General features: G+C 32.7%; 4 protein-coding genes across 7 annotated transcripts; 2 read left to right on the top strand and 2 right to left on the bottom strand.

Moving 5' to 3' along the window:
• Positions 1–1,124: 1,124 nt before the first annotated feature.
• On the bottom strand, positions 1,125–4,607 carry LOC137810299 (uncharacterized protein At1g51745-like). Its single transcript, XM_068611489.1, has 4 exons — positions 4,164–4,607; positions 3,639–3,832; positions 2,998–3,285; positions 1,125–2,582 (listed from the first exon to the last, which is right to left on the bottom strand). Exons 1-4 carry the CDS (start codon positions 4,343–4,345, stop codon positions 1,363–1,365), a joined length of 1,884 nt encoding a protein of 627 aa, XP_068467590.1. The 5' UTR covers positions 4,346–4,607; the 3' UTR covers positions 1,125–1,362.
• A 3,455-nt stretch (positions 4,608–8,062) lies between these two features.
• Positions 8,063–10,603, top strand: LOC137810298 (cell division cycle 20.1, cofactor of APC complex-like). Its single transcript, XM_068611488.1, has 5 exons — positions 8,063–8,440; positions 8,696–8,971; positions 9,181–9,450; positions 9,528–10,109; positions 10,209–10,603. The coding sequence occupies exons 1-5, from the start codon at positions 8,342–8,344 to the stop codon at positions 10,350–10,352; spliced, it is 1,371 nt and encodes a 456-aa protein (XP_068467589.1). The 5' UTR covers positions 8,063–8,341; the 3' UTR covers positions 10,353–10,603.
• Positions 10,604–12,318: 1,715 nt separating this feature from the next.
• On the bottom strand, positions 12,319–17,616 carry LOC137810297 (protein RDM16-like). Of its 4 annotated transcripts, none has more exons than XM_068611484.1 (7): positions 17,448–17,616; positions 15,777–16,504; positions 15,038–15,319; positions 14,481–14,891; positions 14,193–14,387; positions 13,920–14,080; positions 12,319–13,467 (listed from the first exon to the last, which is right to left on the bottom strand). In XM_068611484.1, exons 2-7 carry the CDS (start codon positions 16,443–16,445, stop codon positions 12,585–12,587), a joined length of 2,601 nt encoding a protein of 866 aa, XP_068467585.1. In that variant the 5' UTR covers positions 16,446–16,504; positions 17,448–17,616; the 3' UTR covers positions 12,319–12,584. The 4 variants fall into 4 exon arrangements, with proteins under 4 accessions (XP_068467585.1, XP_068467584.1, XP_068467586.1 ...); XM_068611483.1 differs by having other exon boundaries at positions 15,777–16,508; positions 17,448–17,602; XM_068611485.1 differs by lacking the exons at positions 15,777–16,504; positions 17,448–17,616 and having other exon boundaries at positions 15,038–15,156; positions 15,239–15,319.
• A 648-nt stretch (positions 17,617–18,264) lies between these two features.
• On the top strand, positions 18,265–21,365 carry LOC137810296 (protein MET1, chloroplastic). The gene is made up of 6 exons (XM_068611482.1): positions 18,265–18,586; positions 18,779–18,991; positions 19,083–19,249; positions 19,960–20,041; positions 20,160–20,228; positions 20,949–21,365. The coding sequence occupies exons 1-6, from the start codon at positions 18,476–18,478 to the stop codon at positions 21,117–21,119; spliced, it is 813 nt and encodes a 270-aa protein (XP_068467583.1). The 5' UTR covers positions 18,265–18,475; the 3' UTR covers positions 21,120–21,365.
• Positions 21,366–22,152: the final 787 nt, after the last annotated feature.

The following is a 22,152-nucleotide window of genomic DNA, read 5'->3' as shown; positions in this document are numbered from 1 at the left end:
CGGATTCATAAGATTGAGTTACAGTTAAAGTTATTTTTTAATAATAGATAATAATTTGGAAAACAGTTTTTGAATATGTATCAATGTGTAAAAGTGTAAAATCACTTTCTAGCAGTTCCTCAAAGTGTAAAATCACTATTTGCTTCACATTTTGGTTGGACATTTGTCTGTGGTACATTGGTGCATCCCATGATGATACTTTTACCGTGTGATTTTGATTTTGAATGGCAAATCAAGTTTAAGATCCCATCTATTTCAAAGCTGAGTATAATTATTTTTGGTTAAAATTGGTTATTATAATGTGTATATGAATTAGTTTCGGTAGTAGTAAATTGACATTAAACAAATACTTTTTATTACAAAAGGACTGCATTTTTTTTTTCTAAGTATCCCAATCCCAATAAATACAGTAATTTTTTATTGATTTTAATAAAATGTTTATAAGACTTTTTACTTTGATATCCCAATAATGTGTATAATATGTAAATTAATTAAATAATTAGTTAAAAGTTACATAAGATTATAATTATAAATGACAACAAAATTAATATCATCTTGAACTTTAGATTTGATGATTAAATAAAAACAGTTTTCTTTTAAATGTAACCCTTAAAAACTATTTTTTTTAATTAAAGCTTCGAAGTAGCAACAGTTTTTGAAGCAGATTGATTTCATTCCAAGTCTAATTCATTTTCTGTTCAATGAAATCTTATTCAGATTTTGCTTTTAGACAAATTTCTCTACTATTGTCACAAAATTGAGTATTTGCATTACTACACTATCCAATGAAATCTTATTCAGTTTTGATATTTGAACAATATTTTCCATAAAAAAATTAACTTCCTTGCATACTAAAACTAATTTTTGTATAAATTATTTTATATTATACAGCTTTTCTAGATCTATATTTTTAATTCATATAAAAACTAATTTTAATTTATAAAAAAATTAACTTTTTTTCATATTTTTCTCTGTTAGAAGTAATCATAGAAAAGTTTATACAAAAGTGTATAGAACATACTTGCAAAAAGTGAGGTGAAAAAACCTGAACTAACTTGATCAAGGTGCCATCAAAAACCTATATAGTAGACAGAAAAACAGTGCTTCCAAGGGCAATGTCAAGGTGGAGAAGACAAGAAGACAAATATATATATAAAATAAAATGGTTCACGCATGAACTTCATGCACCTTATATTTTATCTAGTTACATGATGAATTGGGGTCTATACTACAAATTCATCCAAAAAAAAAACTAACCATAAATCTCGTAAGATTTCTCTTTTGTTAGAAACAAGACATACCCAAATTGCTAACACCGCTAAAATTATTGTTCTCATATATAAACAATGTACATGTAACCTATTATTTTCTCTCCACACCAGTATTTGACAAAGCTGCATTAGTAGCTGCTTTTAAAGGTGGCCTATTAATCTTCTCAAGTAATCTACTAAATACTAATTTGACTGGTATGCAAGCGACAGTAGTGAGCTCAGATATCTCTGGTTTAATCAACCTATTTGTTTGATAAAAACTTCTATCATGTAATTGATTTTTACCATGATTACTTTCAATAGATAATGAAGACAGAGTTCTAGTTTTCTGACTAGATGATGACAAGCTCACTTTCTTTGGCATCTTTTTTGTGGACTTCTTGTCTACCCAAGGCGCAGGACTGTTAAGGCCACTCTTCCTGGAAAGGCTGGCCTTGTGACTGGAACTTCCATCATTTAATTTCTTATATTCAATATTTCTTTCTTGATCTATGGAAAAATCTGCATCACTCTCAACACCATTAGATGACAATACAAGGGGACGAGGAACACGAAAATTTGCTGTTCTCCTTGCAGTTCTCCAAGCTGGTGGAAGTACACTACTTCCCTCAAAGCCAATCCCCTCGTTACTAAAGTCATCAACCACAGAAAAAAGATTATCTGATGAACCATCCTTAAGGGCTTCAATTTGGATTGGGTGCCCTATTATTGACTTCCCATCTAGCTTACTTGTGATAGAAACAATGGGGACAGGCGCTTTCCTATAGCTTGCTTGAACCTTCAAGTCTACATCAACCAGCATCGACCTCCTTCCATCAAAATTATAGCGATCACCATATAATGGAGCACACCCTTTACTTTCCCAATATCCTTTGAAGGCAGTCTGATCTTCCCGAGCCCATTCATCCCATTCAACACCGGGACCAATTTTATTTTGACCTTTTCCTAGTGCTTTGGGGGTTAGAGAATATTCATCTTCAAACCCAAACTTTTGATCTGTGTCATCAAAAACATCACTAATACCATTCACATAGTAATGCAAACTTGGATCCAATCTCCTGTGATTTAAACGGCTTCTCGGTCCTCCAACATCTGCTCCATAAAAAACAACACCTCTCCCATCAGGAGCACCAACAAACCTCTTTGCAAGATTACGATTATTCCTCTTTCCTTTTAATTTCCATTTGGATACCGCTTCATTACCTGATATATGCTCAGGAGGATAGAGGTGAGGAATGTCTCGAGAAATTGTCAACTCATCAAGTTCCTCACTGCTAGTGCTTTCTTGTTCTTCAGTATCATGACAAGTTTCTGTGGTTACAATTACACCAGAAGAGTGAAAAAGAATATTTGAAACAACATAAAAAAAGTTATCCTCTCTCCCTCCCTCTGTGAAACAGGCAAGTAGTACCACAACATAACAGAAACCATGTTGACTTCCAATCTGACATATATAATTGGTTTAGCTTTAATGCATAATCCACAATAAATAATGTCACGGTTTTTTTAAGGACTGGATTGCTTGATTGAGCTCATGCGTTTATATTATATTTCTTTTTTGTATGCTTCCAGCTCCATACTTAGTTTCTCTATCTATAATCCTTTTTTTCTTGACTTAAAGAATGGAAGGAGAATAGCAATTTCCCACAAGAAATTGTAAGCAAAACAGAGCATCTTCACCAGTTGGTTAACTTGAAATAGAAAAGATGGGGATATCTAAATATACCTGAAAGTGTAATCATCTCGTCATCTTTGTCTAGTTCCATTTCAGAGGAATCTGAATCAGCATTAGCAGAACCAGTTTCAAAAGAATCAGATTCAACAACATCCATAAAAGCAGATTCACTCTCATCAGCCAAAGAACTGCAATAAGCATAATCCCCTCCAAGTTGGGAAGCTGACATTGCAACATTGGCAGGAATCTCCTTGTAATCCAGAGAATCACTAGATTCTGCTGGAAAATAAACAAATCTGCTCCTTTTTGATCGGTGCGCTACACCTACTTGCTCCAGTCCTGAAAACAAAGCATCACCCACTGTATTATATATCTCTCTCTCCATCCAACATCAACCTTTTTTTTTTGTCTAAATAGTTTTACCATTGGCTTGAATGAACTTCCAATGCAAAGACCCATCACTGGTTAGCGCGGTGCTATACTCAGCTATTAGTTTATAATCAACATTATATCATCAGAGGATGAGAGCGGGCCTCTCAAAGGAAATTTTGAGCTCAATCCTCTTCATAGGATCTACCATGTGAGTTTGTTTTTCATTCTCATTTCTTAATGTTACTGGTAATGGATGCATGACTATGCCTTTCTTAACAGTACATTATATAATCTAAAATCAGTCTAGTAAGAAGCAACACCTATTTTTTCTTGCTTCTTTAAGATTTGCCTCTCAAGTTCAAGAGCATGAAGAATAGCATCTTCTCTGCGAGCATATTTCTCTCTTTTCTTTAAGGGAATACCCTGGGCAGACTCTGCCCTTTCAATACATCCATCAAATTCACCGCACCGGAATGTCTTCACACGCTTGGATTTCTCCAAATTGTACCAATCTCTGTTTAAAACAACACCAACCCACAGAAGGAAAATCAGAAAAATATAATGAAAACACCAATGACAACTGATACAGCAGCACAATAGATGTCACAAGAAGATGTCTGGATAACTCTCTGACTCATTGAAACCATTCAACAAACATAGTATATGCACATAAATCCTCACAATCAGATAAACGTCGGCATAACAGTTTTCTCAACAGATATTGACTTAGTTATCAGTGTCTAAACTAAACTAAGCAGCACTACAATCAACAAAGCATGGAGCAAATTGAAACCACATATAAGTAATCAAATTTCAATAAATAACAAAATGAAAAGGACTATTACACGCTAGCATCTTCCCTTCCGAGAAGCTTAACGGGAGTTCCTGAACGAGGCGAGGTGAGATGAGAAGCAGAAAGGTGATCGGGACCAAGTATTTGACCGGGCCACCACGAACCGTTCCTTCTTCGAACCCACACAATCGATCCAACGTCGCAATCCACCGCACCCAACCCCGAACTCTCCATCTCTCGAACTCTCCCTTTACCTTTCGCTTTCTTTCGCTTCCCCAGTTTTCCACTCTTTTCCTTCCGCTCTCGATGAGAGTCAATGCGGTGGCTCTGCCGCCGGCGAAGAGACACGATGAACGGAGGACTCGGGCACCGTCGTGAATGGACAGTCCGATAAGTGCGACGTGAGTTAGGGCACAGGATTCCAATCAGATTTGGGAAATTTAATTTTTAGGGTTTTCAATTTTGACTTTGCTTAATTAAAATTCCATGCCCAAACAAATGTTTGAATGTTCTAGAAGCATTGGTTTTCACTGTGGGATTTGGTTAGCCACATAATGACATGTGTGGACAGTGCTGGCTGGTGCCATGTGGCACCATATTTTCATTTTAATTTAGATAAGTAAAATAAGTTTTTCAATTCTTAATTAAAACAGGAATTTGACCAGTGTTAATGTAAATTATTAAATAAAAAAATAAGAAATTAATATTTTAAAACTCTAAATCTAGTACTTTACATAACTATATTAGATTGTGTTTTTATTAAATACTATTAAACTCTAAAGTTGTTTCTTCTAAGTAAAATTCTTACACTAAGCATTAATAACTCTAAAAATAATATATGCCTCTTACAAGTATGCATAGGCAACATCAAATCAAGTCACACTTATTAAAAAATAGAGTTTCGTTCAATTTTTTTGAAAAACTATTAAAAAATAATACATAATTATATATGAGATGCATTTAATTTATTTCGACCAACAAGTTCATCACACGACTGAAGTAGACATAAAAGAAAAATTGAAACTGATCCAACGAGCACGAATTCACAATGGTCACTTTATTCAAATTATGAGCTAAAGAATGTTTGTTTAGTGAAATTCAATAGTTGATTGAGAATTAGATAAATATGTTATTTTTCTAAAAATATCGTGTGTAATTTTTCTATTTATTTGCATTACATTAACGAAGGAGAAGACATTTTAAGTGAATACGTAGCCTTAAAAGCTTTAAACAAGTTAAATTATAAGTATTAAGATTGTGTCTGTAACTCGTGGTCAGACGAAACTACATCTAACTAAGTACTTGAATATACATAACAATCACCTCAATACTCTTATTTAGCCAGTATCCAAAAGATTTGAAAACTTAATCAAAACTCAATTCAACCCTCCATTTTTTAATTTTTTCCATTTTTACAAATATCTATTAACTCCTTCGAAAACACTTGATTAAGTATGTTCTGTTAAAGACTAATATTTGACCTATTTTAGCACCTCGAACATGCAAACCTTAACTACTTAGATCAAGACAAGTTTAATGCATCCAATATCCTAAACTTATTTTGTGTTAGATGTGTAATAAAATCTCTCTTAATTTCTCTCGACTTGAAAATTTATGTTATTTAAGCATTCACTGAAGTCATGATATTCTCACTATATAAGTTTCAATACTTAATACACATGCAAACACAAGTTCACATATTGTCTCCTATTTGTGACCTCAACTAGACATGTTTGACACATGTATATCATTCATAAACAATATCATAATCATCTACCTTGTATCATTATTTAAGTAAATCATAATATGCATTAAACACATAAATCAAACATAAAAAATCAAGTAAAAAAGTATCACTTGAACAAAAATAAATTTCAAAAGATTTTTTTTTTCATTGTGTTTTCGTTTAAGTAAGAAAGGTTTCGCTAGATCAAATAATGTGTCACCTGAATTAAAACACAACCGAGACCAATCCAAATTTTTAATCTCATTTTCGCTTAACCAATGAGATATTACTTGAACGAAATAATGGATAAAATGGCGAAAGAGGAAGAAAACTAAGAAATATAGAAAAAAAAATGTGAACTTTGAATGCAGGGATAAAGAAATGAAAAAGAAAAAAAATTTTACACAATGAACTTCAAAATGATCATACAATGAACATCAAAATGATCATACTAGTTCGTATGTTTCATTGCTTCACCTAAACTAATAAAAACACATGTAAATTTGTATGTATATACATTTTTTACAACAATAAAAAAATAGTTAATGCAATTAACAAATTCTGTTATCACAATAAAAAATATAAGAAAAGAATTACAAAATAAATATATTTTTATAGACGGTGTTTCACGTCAATGTCTCTTATATTATTTATGATAACCAATAATATTAATAAGTAAAAATCTTTTGATCAAATTATTTTTAGTTAAAGACGGGTTTTGATTTTTGTACAAATATTAATAAGATTTTAAAAATCCTAATAATATTAATTATATTCATATTAAAAAAACAAGAATGATAGTTGTGATTTTTGAAAAAATATGCAAGATAATAATAGTTTCTTACTTATTTTATAAACAACAGGTCATGAAATATAAATTCGTAGCAAAACAAGTTTAAAAAAATCTTCACAATTTTTTCCATATCTTGATATACAACAATTGTTGATGAAAATATTATTATAAGTAGTTTTTCATGTAATGTTATTATTTAGACAAAAATTTAAACTATTTTTTACTCAAAAATATATATTATGTTAAATAAAAAACAAAAGATGTTTACTATCGTAAAATATTACATATAATAATAATAGCCTTAACTTAAATATTAATTAATATTTTGGTCATGTAATATAAGTATATAGAAAGCTAACCAAAAAAAATACTCAACTTGTTATAAAACATTTCTTTGATTTATAAAATAAATAATGGATATAATTAATTAATATTTCATTGCCTACAGAAAGACTATAACTAAAATCTTATGTATTTAATTGCATTTTATTAACAACTATGGATATTTTTTTTTAAAAAAACTAACTATCATTGAGAGTAGTGATTTTTAGGATATTTTTTATTTTAAAATATCGTGATATTAGATTATAATGTTTTTAATATCAATTTAATAATTTAATTTATATATTTTATTCTAACTAAATATAACAAATAATTGACCGTTATTAAGATCATATAATATAAGTCGGCAACAAAATAAGTTTTAAGAAATTATGCATTCCTTAGATATCTTAAATTGATATACAATAATATTTGATGATATTATTTTCAATTACTAATTCAAGGGTTGAATTAATAATTACTGATATTATGGTATATTATTAATACAATAAAATATATTTTTTATATTGATATATATTGTTTGTATAAATACTACGCTTTAGAACAAGTGTCGGACGAATTTGGATTAATTTAAGATTTTATTATAATATTTGTATTATTAAAATATTATAAATAGTAATTATCACCAATGAGTAAAATAATTGTTAAAAACATTAATGAGTAAAAACGATAAATTAAACTATTTAAAACTAGAAATATATTACTATATATTATGTAAAAAAACAAAAAAATAGTCTGTGATTTACAAAAATATGCAAGATAATAATAAATTTTATCTATTTTATAGATGGAAGATTATTATTTTTTCATTACAAATATGCTACGTGTATCATAGAAATTGTCATTTTTTATGGCAATAATTTTTTGATTAAATTTAAAAATTCATTGTATTTTATATAATTAATTATTTAATATCTGAACATTTGTCTGCGTCAATAATTTCTAAGTATTATTATAATTTTATAGATGATTACCAATTCTAGCATCGTTATTATCGCCATTAAAAGGACAATTTGGTCAATACACTTTATAACGGTTGTTTCCAAAAACAAATCAAAATAGCCGTTGCGGCCTAATCTCCAAAACCCTAATTTTCATCTGTCACTATTTCTACTATATATACAATCCTACTTCAAATCCTTCACCATTCAAATCTTCTTCTTTCTTCTCTCTATTCATTTTCCAGCGCTCGAACTTCATTGAATGCTCTCTCTGTCATTTTGTTACTAACCACGTTTATCTGATTTCGTTTTGTCTAATAATCTGTTTCTGCAGAATTTGCCTTGTGCTTAATTTTCTTTTCATTTGCGCTGTTTTCTATATTGTTTCTGTTCTTTTCTGTTTGTGTTTTTGTTTTCTACTCCTAACCATGGATGCAGGATCTTTGAGTTCTTCCGGAACCCTCAAGACACGATCACGCTACCCTCTTCAAGAACAGTTTATTCAAAGAAAGAGTTCCAAAGAAAATGTAAGAAGATTATTGCAATGTTTTTCTGCTTGATTGTAACTTTTGTATAATTTGCATGATTAGGGTTTCAAATCTAAGTAATTAGAAGTTCTAATTATGTAGAAGTGGTCCAGAGAAGTTGAAATTGGTTTATTTTTTTCCAAGATTTTGAATGGGTTTCGGAACCAAACATGATAAATCTTTATATCTCACTTTGAATTTGTTTTTGGAAAGAAACCAAGATCTGATTGTGTTTTTGTTTTGATCACTCATCAGTTGGACAGATTCATACCAAATCGGTCGGCAATGGACTTTGATTATGCTCACTACATGCTTACAGATGGGAATAAAGGTAAGGAAAATCCTGTTGGGAACTCTCCATCTCGAGAGGCCTACAGGAAGCAGCTTGCAGAATCCCTAAACATGAACAGGACACGAATTCTCGCCTTCAAGAACAAGCCACCTGCACCAGTTGATTTAATCCCCCACGAGCTATCTAATGTTCTCCAGGGTAATAATAGATCAGTCAAGCCTCGACGATTTATTCCTCAGGTGCAGTACTAAAATCTGTTTAACATTCCATCAATTTAGTTTATTTCATTCCTCAGTTTGTATTAAGTGTGATGACTATGTGGAAAACCATTAATTGAATAGACCCAAGTGAGATTTTATTTCAATGGAAGTGCTTCTGAAGAGATTTTGTTTGAGTGGTTCGTCATTGTTTTCAAAGTTGTGCTAATTTATTTGTTGGTCATAAACAGACTTCTGAGAGAACTTTGGATGCTCCGGATCTTGTGGATGATTATTATCTCAATTTGCTGGACTGGGGAAGCGCCAATGTTCTTGCCATAGCACTAGGAAGCACAGTGTACTTGTGGGATGCAACAAATGGTTCCACTTCAGAACTTGTTACATTTGAGGATGAAGATGGCCCTGTAACATCCGTTAGCTGGGGTCCGGATGGACGGCATATTGCAGTTGGTTTGAACAACTCTGAAGTGCAACTATGGGATACAGCTTCAAATAGACAGGTATATCTTCGGCTTATTAAATCTCTATAATAAACTATTCGTTTATACTTTACTAATAGTGTTGTTCATTTTTGCAGTTGAGAACTTTGAGAGGTGGACACAGCCAGAGAGTTGGATCTTTGGCTTGGAATAACCACATACTCACAACTGGAGGAATGGATGGTAGAATCATCAACAATGATGTTCGAATCAGATCACATATTGTTGAAACCTACAGCGGGCATGAGCAAGAGGTTTGTGGGTTGAAGTGGTCAGCTTCAGGTTCACAATTAGCCAGCGGGGGAAATGATAATCTACTTTACATCTGGGATAGAGCCACTGCATCGTCTAATTCCACAACACAGTGGCTTCACAGGCTTGAAGATCATACATCAGCTGTAAAAGCCCTTGCTTGGTGTCCCTTCCAATCGAATTTGTTAGCTACAGGTGGAGGCAGTGGTGATCGATGCATCAAGTTCTGGAATACCCACACAGGTGCATGCTTGAACTCAATTGACACTGGGTCTCAGGTATGCTCCCTGCTGTGGAACAAGAACGAGAGGGAGTTACTCAGCTCTCATGGTTTCACCCAGAATCAGTTAACACTTTGGAAATACCCCTCAATGGTCAAGATGGCTGAGCTCAATGGTCATACTTCCAGAGTTCTTTTCATGGCCCAGGTAATTGATTTACTTTTGGATTTTGTTGAGCACAAATCTGATTATATTGTTGTCTTTGAAAAGGCTTTTACTAATTACTGTTATGTTAACTAATATCAGAGTCCAGATGGTTGCACAGTAGCTTCCGCTGCTGCAGATGAAACACTGAGATTCTGGAATGTGTTTGGAGCACCAGAATCAGCATCTAAGGCTGCGCCTAAAGCCAGAGTTGAGCCATTTTCAAATGTGAATCGTATACGATAAGCAAGGATTTGTATATTTGTTGCCACGCCAAGAACTGCATTAATGACACTTATGTATATATTGTATCTATCCACTGTAATCTCAAAACAGTGTCATGCAGAGCAATTACTGTAATCAGAGAGGTGAATTTGTTGGGTTTCCATATGTAAATTATTGTAACATACCAATCAGTGGAAAAAAGAACACTTTTCCCTCCCGTGGACGTAGTCACAAACAAGTGACGAACCACGTAAATCCTTCTTCTTTCTTCTAACTGTTTCAGTTTTGCCACTGTTGTTTTTAGTTATGTTGTGTACACTAAGTAAGTAAGGATAAGAAATATAAGATACAAACTGATAAAGAAACTTCACAGTAAATAATAAGCAGAGGCAAAACTTTTATAAAAATTTAATATAATATGATTTATCAAAACTTTTATTTAGATTTAGTAAATCAATAGAACCTTTATAATTTTTCTGTTTTTGTTTAGTGTTAAATAAATATTACATTTTTAATGTCTTTTTTATGATTAAATTAAACAAAGTTTATTTAAAATTCATAAAACTGATTGCAGAATAAAATGATCAAAATTATAGAACTGAAAAACTAAAATCAAACTTTTGCAGATGAAAATAAAAACCAAACTTAAAATTTCTCCTTGATTAAAAAAACATTTACGAACGTGAAGTGAAAATTACTTCAGAAGTTGAAAATATTTTTTTTAAAATATTTAATTTATGGAGTTCATTTGTATATACCAGAAATTGTGTGAATAGTTTAACGAAAATTCGTAGTAAAAACACGCCTTCAGATATTGTCTTTTGAAATACAGTTTCTTGAATAGGTATTTTTCTAATACTTTCAGGTCTTTGTAATTTAAAAAACAGAGATTATACAAAGAATGCATCTATTTTTCCTTAAATTTTTAAATATTCATCATACCTTTTTAATTTTAAATAAACATTTACATTTCTTATTATTTTACACCTGTACTTTTTTACAACATATACTTGTATTAATTAAAATCATATTTAAATATAATAACAAGTTATTGCATTTAATCATATATTTAAAAATTATTTAGTAATTTTTATATTAAAAGCAGTGTTTTCTTAAAAATATATATTTTTTTATATTTTTTAAGACAATTTGTAACTAAGTGATAGTATAATTTTTAGTTATTATATCGTTTAATTTTATATTTGACAATTTAATTCTTAATTTTCATTTTTTTAATTTAAATATTATTATTAATATATATTATATCGTTTAATTTTATATTTGAACAATTTAATTCTTATTTTTCATTTTTTATTTAAATTTTATTTAATACGTTAGTTTTAAATAAAAAAAAGAAAGATACACAACTACACTTTACTAAAAACTGATGCTATTTTACTAAAATCAGGAGAGATAAGTATTTTTTAAAAACTAGAGAAAGTATAATAATAATAATTAAAACATTATAAGTAGTTAATGTATATATTAAAGCTAAAAAGAAAGTTAATGTCTATTTAAAATATTATATCGTTTAATTTTATATTTGAACAATTTAATTCTTATTTTTCATTTTTTTATTTAAATATTTAATACGTTAGTTTAAAAAAAAAAAGATAAACAACTACACTTTACTAAAAACTGATGCTATTTTACTAAAATCAGGAGATAAGTATTTTTTAAAAACTAGAGAAGGTATAATAATAATTATATAATATTAAAGCTAAAAAGAAAGTTAATGTCTATTTAAAATATCTTATTAGAGTTAATGTATCTGACAAATCTGCAATTATAAACAAAGTTCGAGCACATAAAACACCAGCATTAAGAAATGAACCCATTTTGTGAAGATGAAATAAATTTAAATTCCACTATTCTAATATGATACCTCTTCCTTAATGAGATTTGAATCTCAAATTTGGAATCTTAAACAATTGTTTGATATATCAGTTCAAACAAACCTCACATTTTGGAATCTTAAACATGGTAGTGAAAATCCAAAAGACCAAAATTTTAACCAAACAGTGTTTTGCATACAATCATTTGCAGCTTTGATATGACAAAGGTGACACCACTAAAGGATCTATCTATGAAAAGTATATATACCATTAGCCGCAGGAAACAAGGAATCATTTAGCAGCCATCCTGTGTTTACTGTTACGGTTAAAACACTGCATGATGCATTGTAAAACTCTTCACTCACCACAAGATTTTAGCCAAGGCTAATAACAAAGAACAAAAACACTAGAAGACAAATCAAACAGCTTCATCTTCCACGTAGTTGATGGCTTGATCCCAATAATGGGGAACACCAGCATCCACAAAAACTTTTCGGGCAGCTGCTTCAGTGATGCAATCATGAACACTGAACCTATTAAAGTTGGGTTTGGCAACACTTCCTTGCCACACGAGAACACACTTATTGGCAGGCTTTTCATCATCTGAATCTTCATTTTCTTCTTTCTCTTTTGAAACATCACTCCAATTAATGCGTCTAAGCATAAGTTTCCCATACCTCTTAATCGACTTGCTTCCACCTTCAACAACAACAACACTGATTTCATCGCAAATCACAGCACATCCGCTCAAACGGTTCTCTTGAGCATTAACATCAACTCTGAAGCGAGCCTTTGGATGTGAGAGGTCATTTATTCTGTAAAGAGAGACAATTGTCTCCAGTGAATTTGGGTCATCAAACAGCTTCCTCTCCTTCTTTTCCCGGAGCTCGGCCGGAGTAAGCTTGCGTGCAATATTCCTATCTATGTGAGCCTGCTCACGCTCAGCCGCTGCGCTGCGTACCTCCTTTTCAAGTCTAGTAGGATCTTGAGTTGCTTCAGAGCGAAGTACTTTCATTAAATTGCTCATCTTGACCTTTGGTTTTGGTGGTTCTATGACGCCCTGTCTTATCATCTCTTGTCGATCTTTCTCCTTGGCTATTCGTCTTTGTGTCCGGAGTTTTTTCTGCTCTTGCTTAGTTAGTTTGAGTGGTTGAGGTGGTGGAGGAGTGGGCTCAGCAGGTGGTTCAATAGGACGAGGATGCTGCACATAGAAAGTGATTTTTTCTATTTTCAGTTTACCCGCACCTATGGTTCCATTATCAATGTCCCCATAACTTCCAGAATGCACAAGAGGCACGTCCCTGAAATTCAAAATAGTTAACTGAATAAATGTTTACATACAACCAGGGGTACAATGGAACAGAAAAGAAGTACCCCCAAGATAGGAAATACTAGAATCACAAATACATACTCATTTCAAATTGTTCATTGTCAAGTGCAATTATCAACTATCACTGGTATTTTCATGTTTTATATTCAACTAGTACTGTAGCAGGCCTATAACGCAGCCAGGGTGGTTTATTCCAGTTTGTCAATTTGTATAATTTCTAACGTGACTATAACTATCTTTATAAATAAAATAAAAAAACAGAAAAACACAAGCTGATGACTACTGAAACAGGCATATGCAGTGAACCTGCTAAATTTTGATTGCAAAATTAGTGACATTTGAATAACACCCTTAAATAATCCGCACACTTTAACAAACACAAACATATATAGAAAGCAGTAGTTTAGATAAGCATAGGCTTACCACCACTCGATGTCTGGAATTTGGTCCTTGGTTTTTTCTTTAATTACAACTCTCTCTGTTATTTCTATTAAGTTGGGATTTATATCAGGAGCAGCCTTTGCCTTTGCCAACTGTGCTTGTTTGGCCTTGTGCTCTTTTGCTTGAGCTTCTCCAAATTTACTCTACATGAGTCAAAATAAAAATAACAGATCACACACAAGGCAATTGAAAAGAATTACCTAAGAGGGAAAGGCACTAGAAAATGGGAGAAGGGGATGAACAGATGCAGTATACCTTCAATTTTATTGTTTCAGCATCTCTTGACCATTTTCCTTCCTCTACAAATTGGAAATTCATCCTCTTGGGTCGCAGGAGCTTTGTTTTGTTGACACCCATACTTGCATCAAAAAAAGGATTTGATTCCGGATCAACATCCAATACAGGTTGTAGTATTTCAAATGCATCCTTCTTTTGTTTGTTAATGTTGACCTATAATATTCAGACACAGATTCCAGCCTTAAGACAGGAATCCCAAACAGAAAAGAAAAAACTAATAAAGAGACAAATAAGAAAGCAGCACACCTTTAATGTGCTAAGGTTGATGGGCTTGGTCACATTAATAACATGTCCATGTTCATCTATTTCCCGCCCCTGAGCATCAAGACGAAGAACAGGGGCCTTTGTTGGCTTTTGCAGAATAGCAACATCTGTTACCATCTGACCAGGAAACATATTTATCAGAGGAGCAAATTGTGGATCTTGACGAAACCCCATCCTTGCAGCAAGCTCCTGAGCACGCCTTACAGCTTCCAAGTTGGGTAGAGTTGCATTTGCAATACCAGCAGCACTGGTGCCACTTGCTGGAGGATTAGCAGAAGCAGCAGAGGGGAAAATTGACATATTTGAAACATGGCCAAAAGAAGCAGAGGTGGATTCACTGTTTGAACCCAAGTTTGAGCTTCCTTGTGAATTTTGGGTAGAACTCTTGTTCAACTACACAGCCAAAAGCAGCAATTAATGCATTCAGAGGAATATGTACAGTTAGAAAAAAAATCAAAATCAGTATCATCAGTTAGCTATTTAAGAGAAATGTCCAGCTGACAGTAAGTACTTATTAATAGAAATAATGATCAATTTACCTGAGGAATTTTCTTCAGCTTTTCTGACAAATCTTTCTGCATTTGTAAGGCTTTCTTCGCCTTAGCTAGGGCATCAATTGAGAGGCTTCCAGCTCTTCCAGCAGTTGAAGATGACCCGTCTGTACTAGATTTTCCAGTAACCTCATGAGACCCGGTAATACTAACGCCCTTATTTTCATTTGTGGTAGAATTCAAAGATACCTTGATAGGATATGAAGGAGGAGGAGCTAAAGATGTCTCAAGCACACTCATGGGCGCCACAGCAAGTGATCCCAAGGCACCCTGAAAGGGCAAGGATAAAATGTCAGTGAAAGTGTCCCTATTAAAGTATTCCAAGAGGAACAATAAAAGAGAAGGAACTAGGAAACAGAACTGAGAGAAGTGAGCATGTAATTAAACTGCACACAAACAAAAATCACAATGATAGAAGCATAAGATCACAAACCATCTCTTTTTGCAAACAGAATTATCAATAAGGTTAAGAGAGTCAATCAAACTGCATATGTTATCTCATAGTGTTGAAGTAAATTGGCAACCCTATTCTAGTTCACGAAGCAGGAAGCCAATAACTGAAAGTAAAACCTACAATTTGACATGATTTCTATATCAGAACTCTGTATTCGGAAGATTATGCAAGCAAACATATTATAATTCAATTATAACCAAGAAAAGTTAAAACAAACGCTGAGCATCATATACTTGTTAAAAGGAAAACATTAACAGAAAGAAAGAAACTCACGTTTTGGACAATTACAGTGTCTTTGGAAGAAGCTGAGACATGGTCACCTTCAGTGTCTTCATACTTGACCTTGGCCTCAAGAATGCTTCTAATATTGTTATCACCATCTTCTTCTTTCTCCTCCTTGACTTTATCCCCAAATTTCCTCCGTTCTCTCTTCCCTTCCTTCCTCTCCTCAGAAACCCTAATTTTCTTATCCTCACAGTCTCTGTCCTCACTGTGCTCCCTCTCTTTCCGCTTATGAGAATGTGAAGAGTACCGTGACTCCACCAAATCTTCCCTACCATCATCATGCTTCACCTTTGACCTATCTTTGCCACTCTCTCTTTCATAAGCCTTATCCCTATCCTTGCTTCCTTCTCTGTCATAAGCCCTATCCCTATCCCGGCTTCCTTCTCTGTCATAAGCCCTATCCCTATCCCGGCTTCCTTCTCTGTCATAAGCCCTTTCCCTATCCCGGCTTCCTTCTCTATCATAAGTCCTATCCCTGTCCTTTCCTCCATCTCTGTCATAAGTCCTATCCCTATCCTTGTCCCTGGATTTGTGGTCACGCTTGTGATTCCTATCTGAACGATGATTGCGGTGGTCTTTGGAATCACGATGGTATTTGTCATCACGTTCCAGGTGTCGATCCTTGCTTCTCTTTTCGGATTTCACTCTATTCTCCATTATAGGATTTGGGAGAAACTTCCAAGCTTTGTAATTTGGGGATCACTTCACCTTAGCTCCTAACTTGAAAAATATTAAATATGAATTAGTCTTCCTCTTCAAAATTAAATCAGGTTATTTTATAATTTAAATTTAAACCAGATGATAATCATTAAGAACCAAATAAATGGTATTCTCCTAGAAATAACAAATTTTCTACATCGTGTATTTCAGTGAATGCTTCTCAGTTATTCATACTTTGATGAAAATCCTAATAATTATCAGATTTCTTTTGCAATTATACCCAAACAAGTCAGAAACATTAAAATGAACCAGAACAGAACATAAGATTTGTAACACAAGTAAGTACTGCCCACTTAACCACAAAAATATGTGAACCAGAACTACTCATATTTACATGCTAATAGCCCATTTCATATTCATAGTACATGTTTTTGAGTACATATCCCCATATGAGATTGTCCTATATACTATGTATATCAATGCATTTCAAATTTTTATCACGCAAATGTAGCTAGGCTCAGAAATACTACCAAATACTAGCCCATATCAAGGAGAACCCATGCACCAATGCCACCGACTAGGAAGTCTAAGCTAGTTTCAAAACAGTTAGAAAAACCCAGATCATTCGAAATACAGAGGGGAGTATAACACCTAAATATTATTTACTTGTTTCAGAAAAATTGATCATACGTTGCCTTTTCATCACTTTCATTTGTTCTTCTTGCCAAAAACCAACAAATTTAAGCAAAACATTTAAAGGGTGGACCAGAAGACAGAGCGGAATTTGACACCAAAACAATTCGAACAAAATAATCAGCTTCATCACGATCAAGTTTTAATTTCTTCCTTCTTTCCCACAAGAAGGGTCCTAATGAAAAGGGGAAACAGCTACAAATGCCTATGTTGTGCTCATCAAGATTCTCGCTAGAAATTTAAAATACATTTAAAGTGAAAAAAAAAAAAAAACTAACAACAAGGAAGTTGAGAGAAAGTGATTACAGATTCGAGGGCAGATTGAAGAGTGTGTGGGAAGCGACAAAGTCACTCTTAACCCCTTTGGTTCCGAACCTAAGAGCGTCAATTTGGTGTGCTATGTTTTTTCCCGCTTCCTTCCTCTTCTTCCCTTTGCTACAACTTCTCACTCTTGGAACCACTCAGGCAAAGCAATGAACAACCAACAGATCTAGGGTTTTACTTCAAAGTTCTTGCATTTTAACTATTTGCCAAAAAGGGCCTGTTCTCCTCCTATTTACTAAAAAATCCCTATTTAATTTTAATTTTCTTTTGTGCTAAAGGTTATTTTTAACTGAAGGGTGTATTTTTCTTGCTACAGAAAAAAAATGTAAGATTTGGTTGGATAAGAGCCAAACAAGAGATATCATATTTACTACAAACACTAACACGACTACAAACACGGAACATAGACAAAGAAATAAATATAATCTCTAAAATATAAGATTGGAGACATAAATCTATATATTACATAATTATGAATTATATAAATTGATAATAAATATTTGTATCCACAAGTAAGTTTTTTTTAATAAAAAAATGTTTGTTCGAACGGATTTTTTTTTATTTTTATAATCATAAAAATAATATATAATAAATCTGTATTTTTAGAAAATTAATGTATTTTTCTAAAAATTGTGTTTAAATTATATTAAAATTATCAGAAATCTAACAAATATTTTTTTAAATTGAACATTTCATCGATACATACCATACAAATGTCTAGGTATAATGTCCGACATTTACACACCATTTAGGTATAATGTCTTACACACCATTTAAAAGCGTGTGGGATACACACTTCATGTGGATTGGGAGTACTATTAGCAACTCTATAGCTTGTGGCCATAGAGTGAGGTTGTTTGGTGTCTTCATTTCCACCACCAGTCAAGTATTATCTAATCTCAGAATAAAATAAAAAGAAACTTTTTCCTCTATACATTTTTTATAAAATTCAGAGCAAACGTGTGTGTTTGTTTGGTGGTGAATTCCTATCCACATATCTCGCCGGAAACATGTCCGCGGTGGTTGCCGGTTCCTCCACTTCATTCTCAGCCACCTTCACCACCACCAGGAGGAGTCCCTCCTTAAAAAACTCTCACCTCTATACTCCTCCTCAATGCCAGGTACTATTTTTTTTTCTCTTACAATAAACTATTACATTACATGATCCAAAATCACTACAATGGTGTGGATAATCTCAAAAACTTGTTGAGTGGAAATTAGTCAGAATCATGGAAAAGTGGTAGTGCAAAAACCATGTAACTATTCTACCTTGCAGATTAACAAATTGAAATCTTTTGCTCCTTTATCTGCAGAAAACATCTTTACAAGGTCTCTCACTGCATGAAGCCAAAAGGGGTGTTTCAGAATCATTCCTTGGTGAGAAAAAGAATGTTTCCTCCATCAGTGGGAGGAGGCTTGAGATTGCAGCAAAAACTGCTGGAGCTTCAAAGACAATTGAGGTGGAGGTTGACAAGCCTCTTGGCCTCACCTTAGGGCAAAAATCTGGTGGGGGTGTTGTCATCACGGTTAGTATAATAGTGTCTCTCTCCCTTTCACATTCCAATTTCTGAATGAGGATTTGTTCATGGATGTGTGCTTGTTTGTTGTGTTCTATAGGCTGTTGATGGTGGTGGAAATGCAGCAAAAGCAGGGCTAAAGTCAGGGGACCAAGTTCTTTACACTAGCAGTTTCTTTGGAGATGAATTGTGGCCTGCGGATAAGCTTGGATTTACTAAAACAGCAATCCAAGCAAAACCTGATTCTGTCTACTTTGTTGTCAGCAGGTTCACTCTTCTTACTTGCATTAATTCTCTAGTAAACTTGTGGCTACCATGAGGAGCCAACACCCTAAACTATTGAAATAAAAACTGAAGAAAGGCTACATAAGTTCAGGATGTGACTGAGAAAATTATCATGCCACTTAAGTTCATCTGTTTGCTTCCATCATAAAATGAGACTCGGGCGCGCCTCTTAAATAGTGTGTTCATAAACAGTTATCGAATGACACTCGTACGACACTCGTAGAACAGGTATAAATGAAGTGTCAAATTCAAAAAATATTTGTTGGATATCTAACAATTCTAGCACGGTTCCAACACAATTTTGAAAATGACAAATACATTGATTTTCTAAAAATTCGAACTTATCATATAAATTTTTATTATGATTATAAAAATAAGAAACAAATTCTTTTGAACCAATCATGAGAAACATCTTTCTATCACAAAAAAGAAATTGAGACATACTTATGCACATAAATCTTTATTGTTAATTTATATAATATAATATAATATATAGATCTGTCCATGTGCCCTGCATTTTGGAGATTATATGTGTCAAAGTGTTCGTGTCCGTATTGTATGAGTGTCCGTGTCAGTGTGTCTGATACATATTTTAGTCTTTCTAATCTTCATGCAATCATGTCTTTGTTCTATCATTTACCTACCAGCTGCAATGGCTTAACATCTTAAATTCTCCATCTTTTGTTATCTAGAGGTGCCCAGGTAGACGTTAAAAAGCTCCCAAAGCGTCCTGCTCCTCCTCGCTTTGGAAGAAAACTGACTGAGACTCAAAAGGCAAGAATCTGTTTGAAGTGACATTCTTGTTCATCCTCCTAATTATTTGCTGTCTGGACTAAAGATGATGTTATGTCCACTTTAAATTAAATTGTTGATCAAGTGAACTTGCATGCAGGCAAGAGCTACTCACATTTGCCTTGATTGTGGATACATATACACCTTACAGAAACCTTTTGATGAGCAGGTAAGTACACAGCATATAAAAGTGTACTTCTAAGCTTTTCATCCCTCTGTTCTTTCCTTCAGGCACCCTTTTTCTAATATAGAATGCCTTTTATGCAATTTATTATGGTATGATGGTTATTAAAGGGATTTCATTGTGCATAATTTGGTGTTTGACCAAAATCAACTATGTTACATGATCTATGTGGTTAACCTCCTCTAAGGGGACAACTCTTTACTTTTGTTGATGTAGTATTAGTGTCAGCATTAGCATCTTTCCTAGTTTGAAGTCACACTTCGACTTAAGATATTGATGTAGTATTAGTATCAGCATTAGCATCTTTCCTGGTTTGAGATCACACTTCGACTAAAGATATTGATGTAATATTAGTATCAGCATTAGCATCTTTCCTGGTTTGAGAGACACTTCGACTAGAGATATTGATGTAGTTTTAGTGTCAGCATTAGCATCTTTCCTGATTTGATATCACACTTCGACTAGAGATAGTTCATAATGTATAAGTGGTTGCAAATCTCACCTTACAAGCTGGTTGGTTTATAATGTTAAATTAGACATAAAATCCACTTTTTAAGATAGTATCAGAACTAGATACAGTCTATCCTGTGACAGTCAATTAATGATATTTGATTTGACTCCAAACAGAGAAACTTCGTGTTCTTGAGATGGATGGTATTTGTGTAGAGTGCTTTTGTCATACTCATCTTGTTTGATCTTGTGCAGACGGACACATATGAATGTCCTCAGTGTCAAGCACCAAAGAAGAGGTTTGCTAGATATGATGTTAATACTGGAAAAGCTATTGGTGGGGGCTTGCCTCCTATTGGAGTTATTGTTGGACTCGTTGCTGGTGTTGGTGCTGTAGGAGCTTTGCTTCTTTATGGTCTTCAGTAACACTTTTCCATCACATGTTTCTTTATTTTATTCATTTTCTGTCCTCCAAAGCTGTTCAATATTGGAGCTTGTGTCTCTGAAACTCCTAGGATATAGTTGAATGAGGTTTCTAATGAGTTTCAAAAAACTTTGTTTCAGCCTTTTTTTGGAGGGCACATTAGCAATTTTCTGAGCAACATGTGATAATATGCATTGTCATCTCTTGTGATTATATATGAAATAAAAGTGATGATACGTTGACAATCATATACTAAATTATAACTAAAATTTTTTTTGCTAAAATAAAATAATTTTGAGATTATATTGATCAAATTATATGAGATTATATTGATCAAATTATAATTGAAAACTGGTGTATTTCAATTTGTCGTTAGCATTTCTCATGAAATAAATGTTATCATCTCAGTAAGTAAATATAATGAATGTTGTTGGCAATTCTTGTTGAGCTTCTAGTTGTTGTTAAAGGAAAAATAGTACATAATATATAAATTGAAAAATAGATTAAGAATCTATTTTAAAAGAACTTTTCTATAATCAATTACAGGAAAAATAAATAAAATCAGTTTCATCATGGTAATATAAGAGATAGTTTAAAAGAAATATTGTAAAAAAAATATGAACATAATTATAAAAAATCAGTGTAAAAAGACAAAATGATGACAAAGTTTTGGCAATGGTTGGTCCATTGATTAATGGTATCATTATCTTAAGATGAAAAACAAATTCAAAAATTAAACTAAATTTCACTTGCATACAAGTGAATTTCAGAGTAAAGAGTACATAGCTAGAGAAAACTGTAATTATTCTAATGTACATACTTGTATTTTTATATATTAAATTAAATTAAAGATGTGTGAATTTACATCATTTTCACTTAACTTATCCGCCACATTTACAAATTTTTTAGGATGTAACATGTTTTTCTGAGTTAATAAATTAACAAATTCCTTTTATTTTGAATATGATTTAAATAATAAGTCCTTTAATTTTAAATTTGATAAATATTGAAGGACTTTAAATAACATTTTTCTTT

Source organism: Phaseolus vulgaris, chromosome 2, assembly GCF_000499845.2.
Source record: "Phaseolus vulgaris cultivar G19833 chromosome 2, P. vulgaris v2.0, whole genome shotgun sequence".
In the NCBI taxonomy this organism is placed as follows: Eukaryota; Viridiplantae; Streptophyta; class Magnoliopsida; order Fabales; family Fabaceae; genus Phaseolus; species Phaseolus vulgaris.
Note: the sequence above shows the minus strand (reverse complement) of the source record. Positions and strands in the feature narration are given on the sequence as shown.

Excerpts from the sequence above, each read along its gene's own strand:
- LOC137810299 (XM_068611489.1), bottom strand. The coding sequence starts at position 4,345 with ATGGAGAGTTCGGGGTTGGGTGCGGTGGATTGCGACGTTGGATCGATT. Across the intron at positions 3,833-4,163 it reads GGAAGGGAAGATGCTAGCGT|AGATTGGTACAATTTGGAGA; the intron begins GTAATAGTCCTT and ends TGTTTTAAACAG. Across the intron at positions 3,286-3,638 it reads AAAGAAGCAAGAAAAAATAG|GACTGGAGCAAGTAGGTGTA; the intron begins GTGTTGCTTCTT and ends CTTTGTTTTCAG.
- LOC137810298 (XM_068611488.1), top strand. The coding sequence starts at position 8,342 with ATGGATGCAGGATCTTTGAGTTCTTCCGGAACCCTCAAGACACGATCA. Across the intron at positions 9,451-9,527 it reads ATACAGCTTCAAATAGACAG|TTGAGAACTTTGAGAGGTGG; the intron begins GTATATCTTCGG and ends TCATTTTTGCAG. Across the intron at positions 10,110-10,208 it reads GAGTTCTTTTCATGGCCCAG|AGTCCAGATGGTTGCACAGT; the intron begins GTAATTGATTTA and ends AACTAATATCAG.
- LOC137810297 (XM_068611484.1), bottom strand. The coding sequence starts at position 16,445 with ATGGAGAATAGAGTGAAATCCGAAAAGAGAAGCAAGGATCGACACCTG. Across the intron at positions 14,892-15,037 it reads AGCTGAAGAAAATTCCTCAG|TTGAACAAGAGTTCTACCCA; the intron begins GTAAATTGATCA and ends TTGGCTGTGTAG. Across the intron at positions 14,081-14,192 it reads CTGAAACAATAAAATTGAAG|AGTAAATTTGGAGAAGCTCA; the intron begins GTATACTGCATC and ends TGACTCATGTAG.
- LOC137810296 (XM_068611482.1), top strand. The coding sequence starts at position 18,476 with ATGTCCGCGGTGGTTGCCGGTTCCTCCACTTCATTCTCAGCCACCTTC. Across the intron at positions 18,992-19,082 it reads GTGGGGGTGTTGTCATCACG|GCTGTTGATGGTGGTGGAAA; the intron begins GTTAGTATAATA and ends TGTGTTCTATAG. Across the intron at positions 20,229-20,948 it reads AGAAACCTTTTGATGAGCAG|ACGGACACATATGAATGTCC; the intron begins GTAAGTACACAG and ends GATCTTGTGCAG.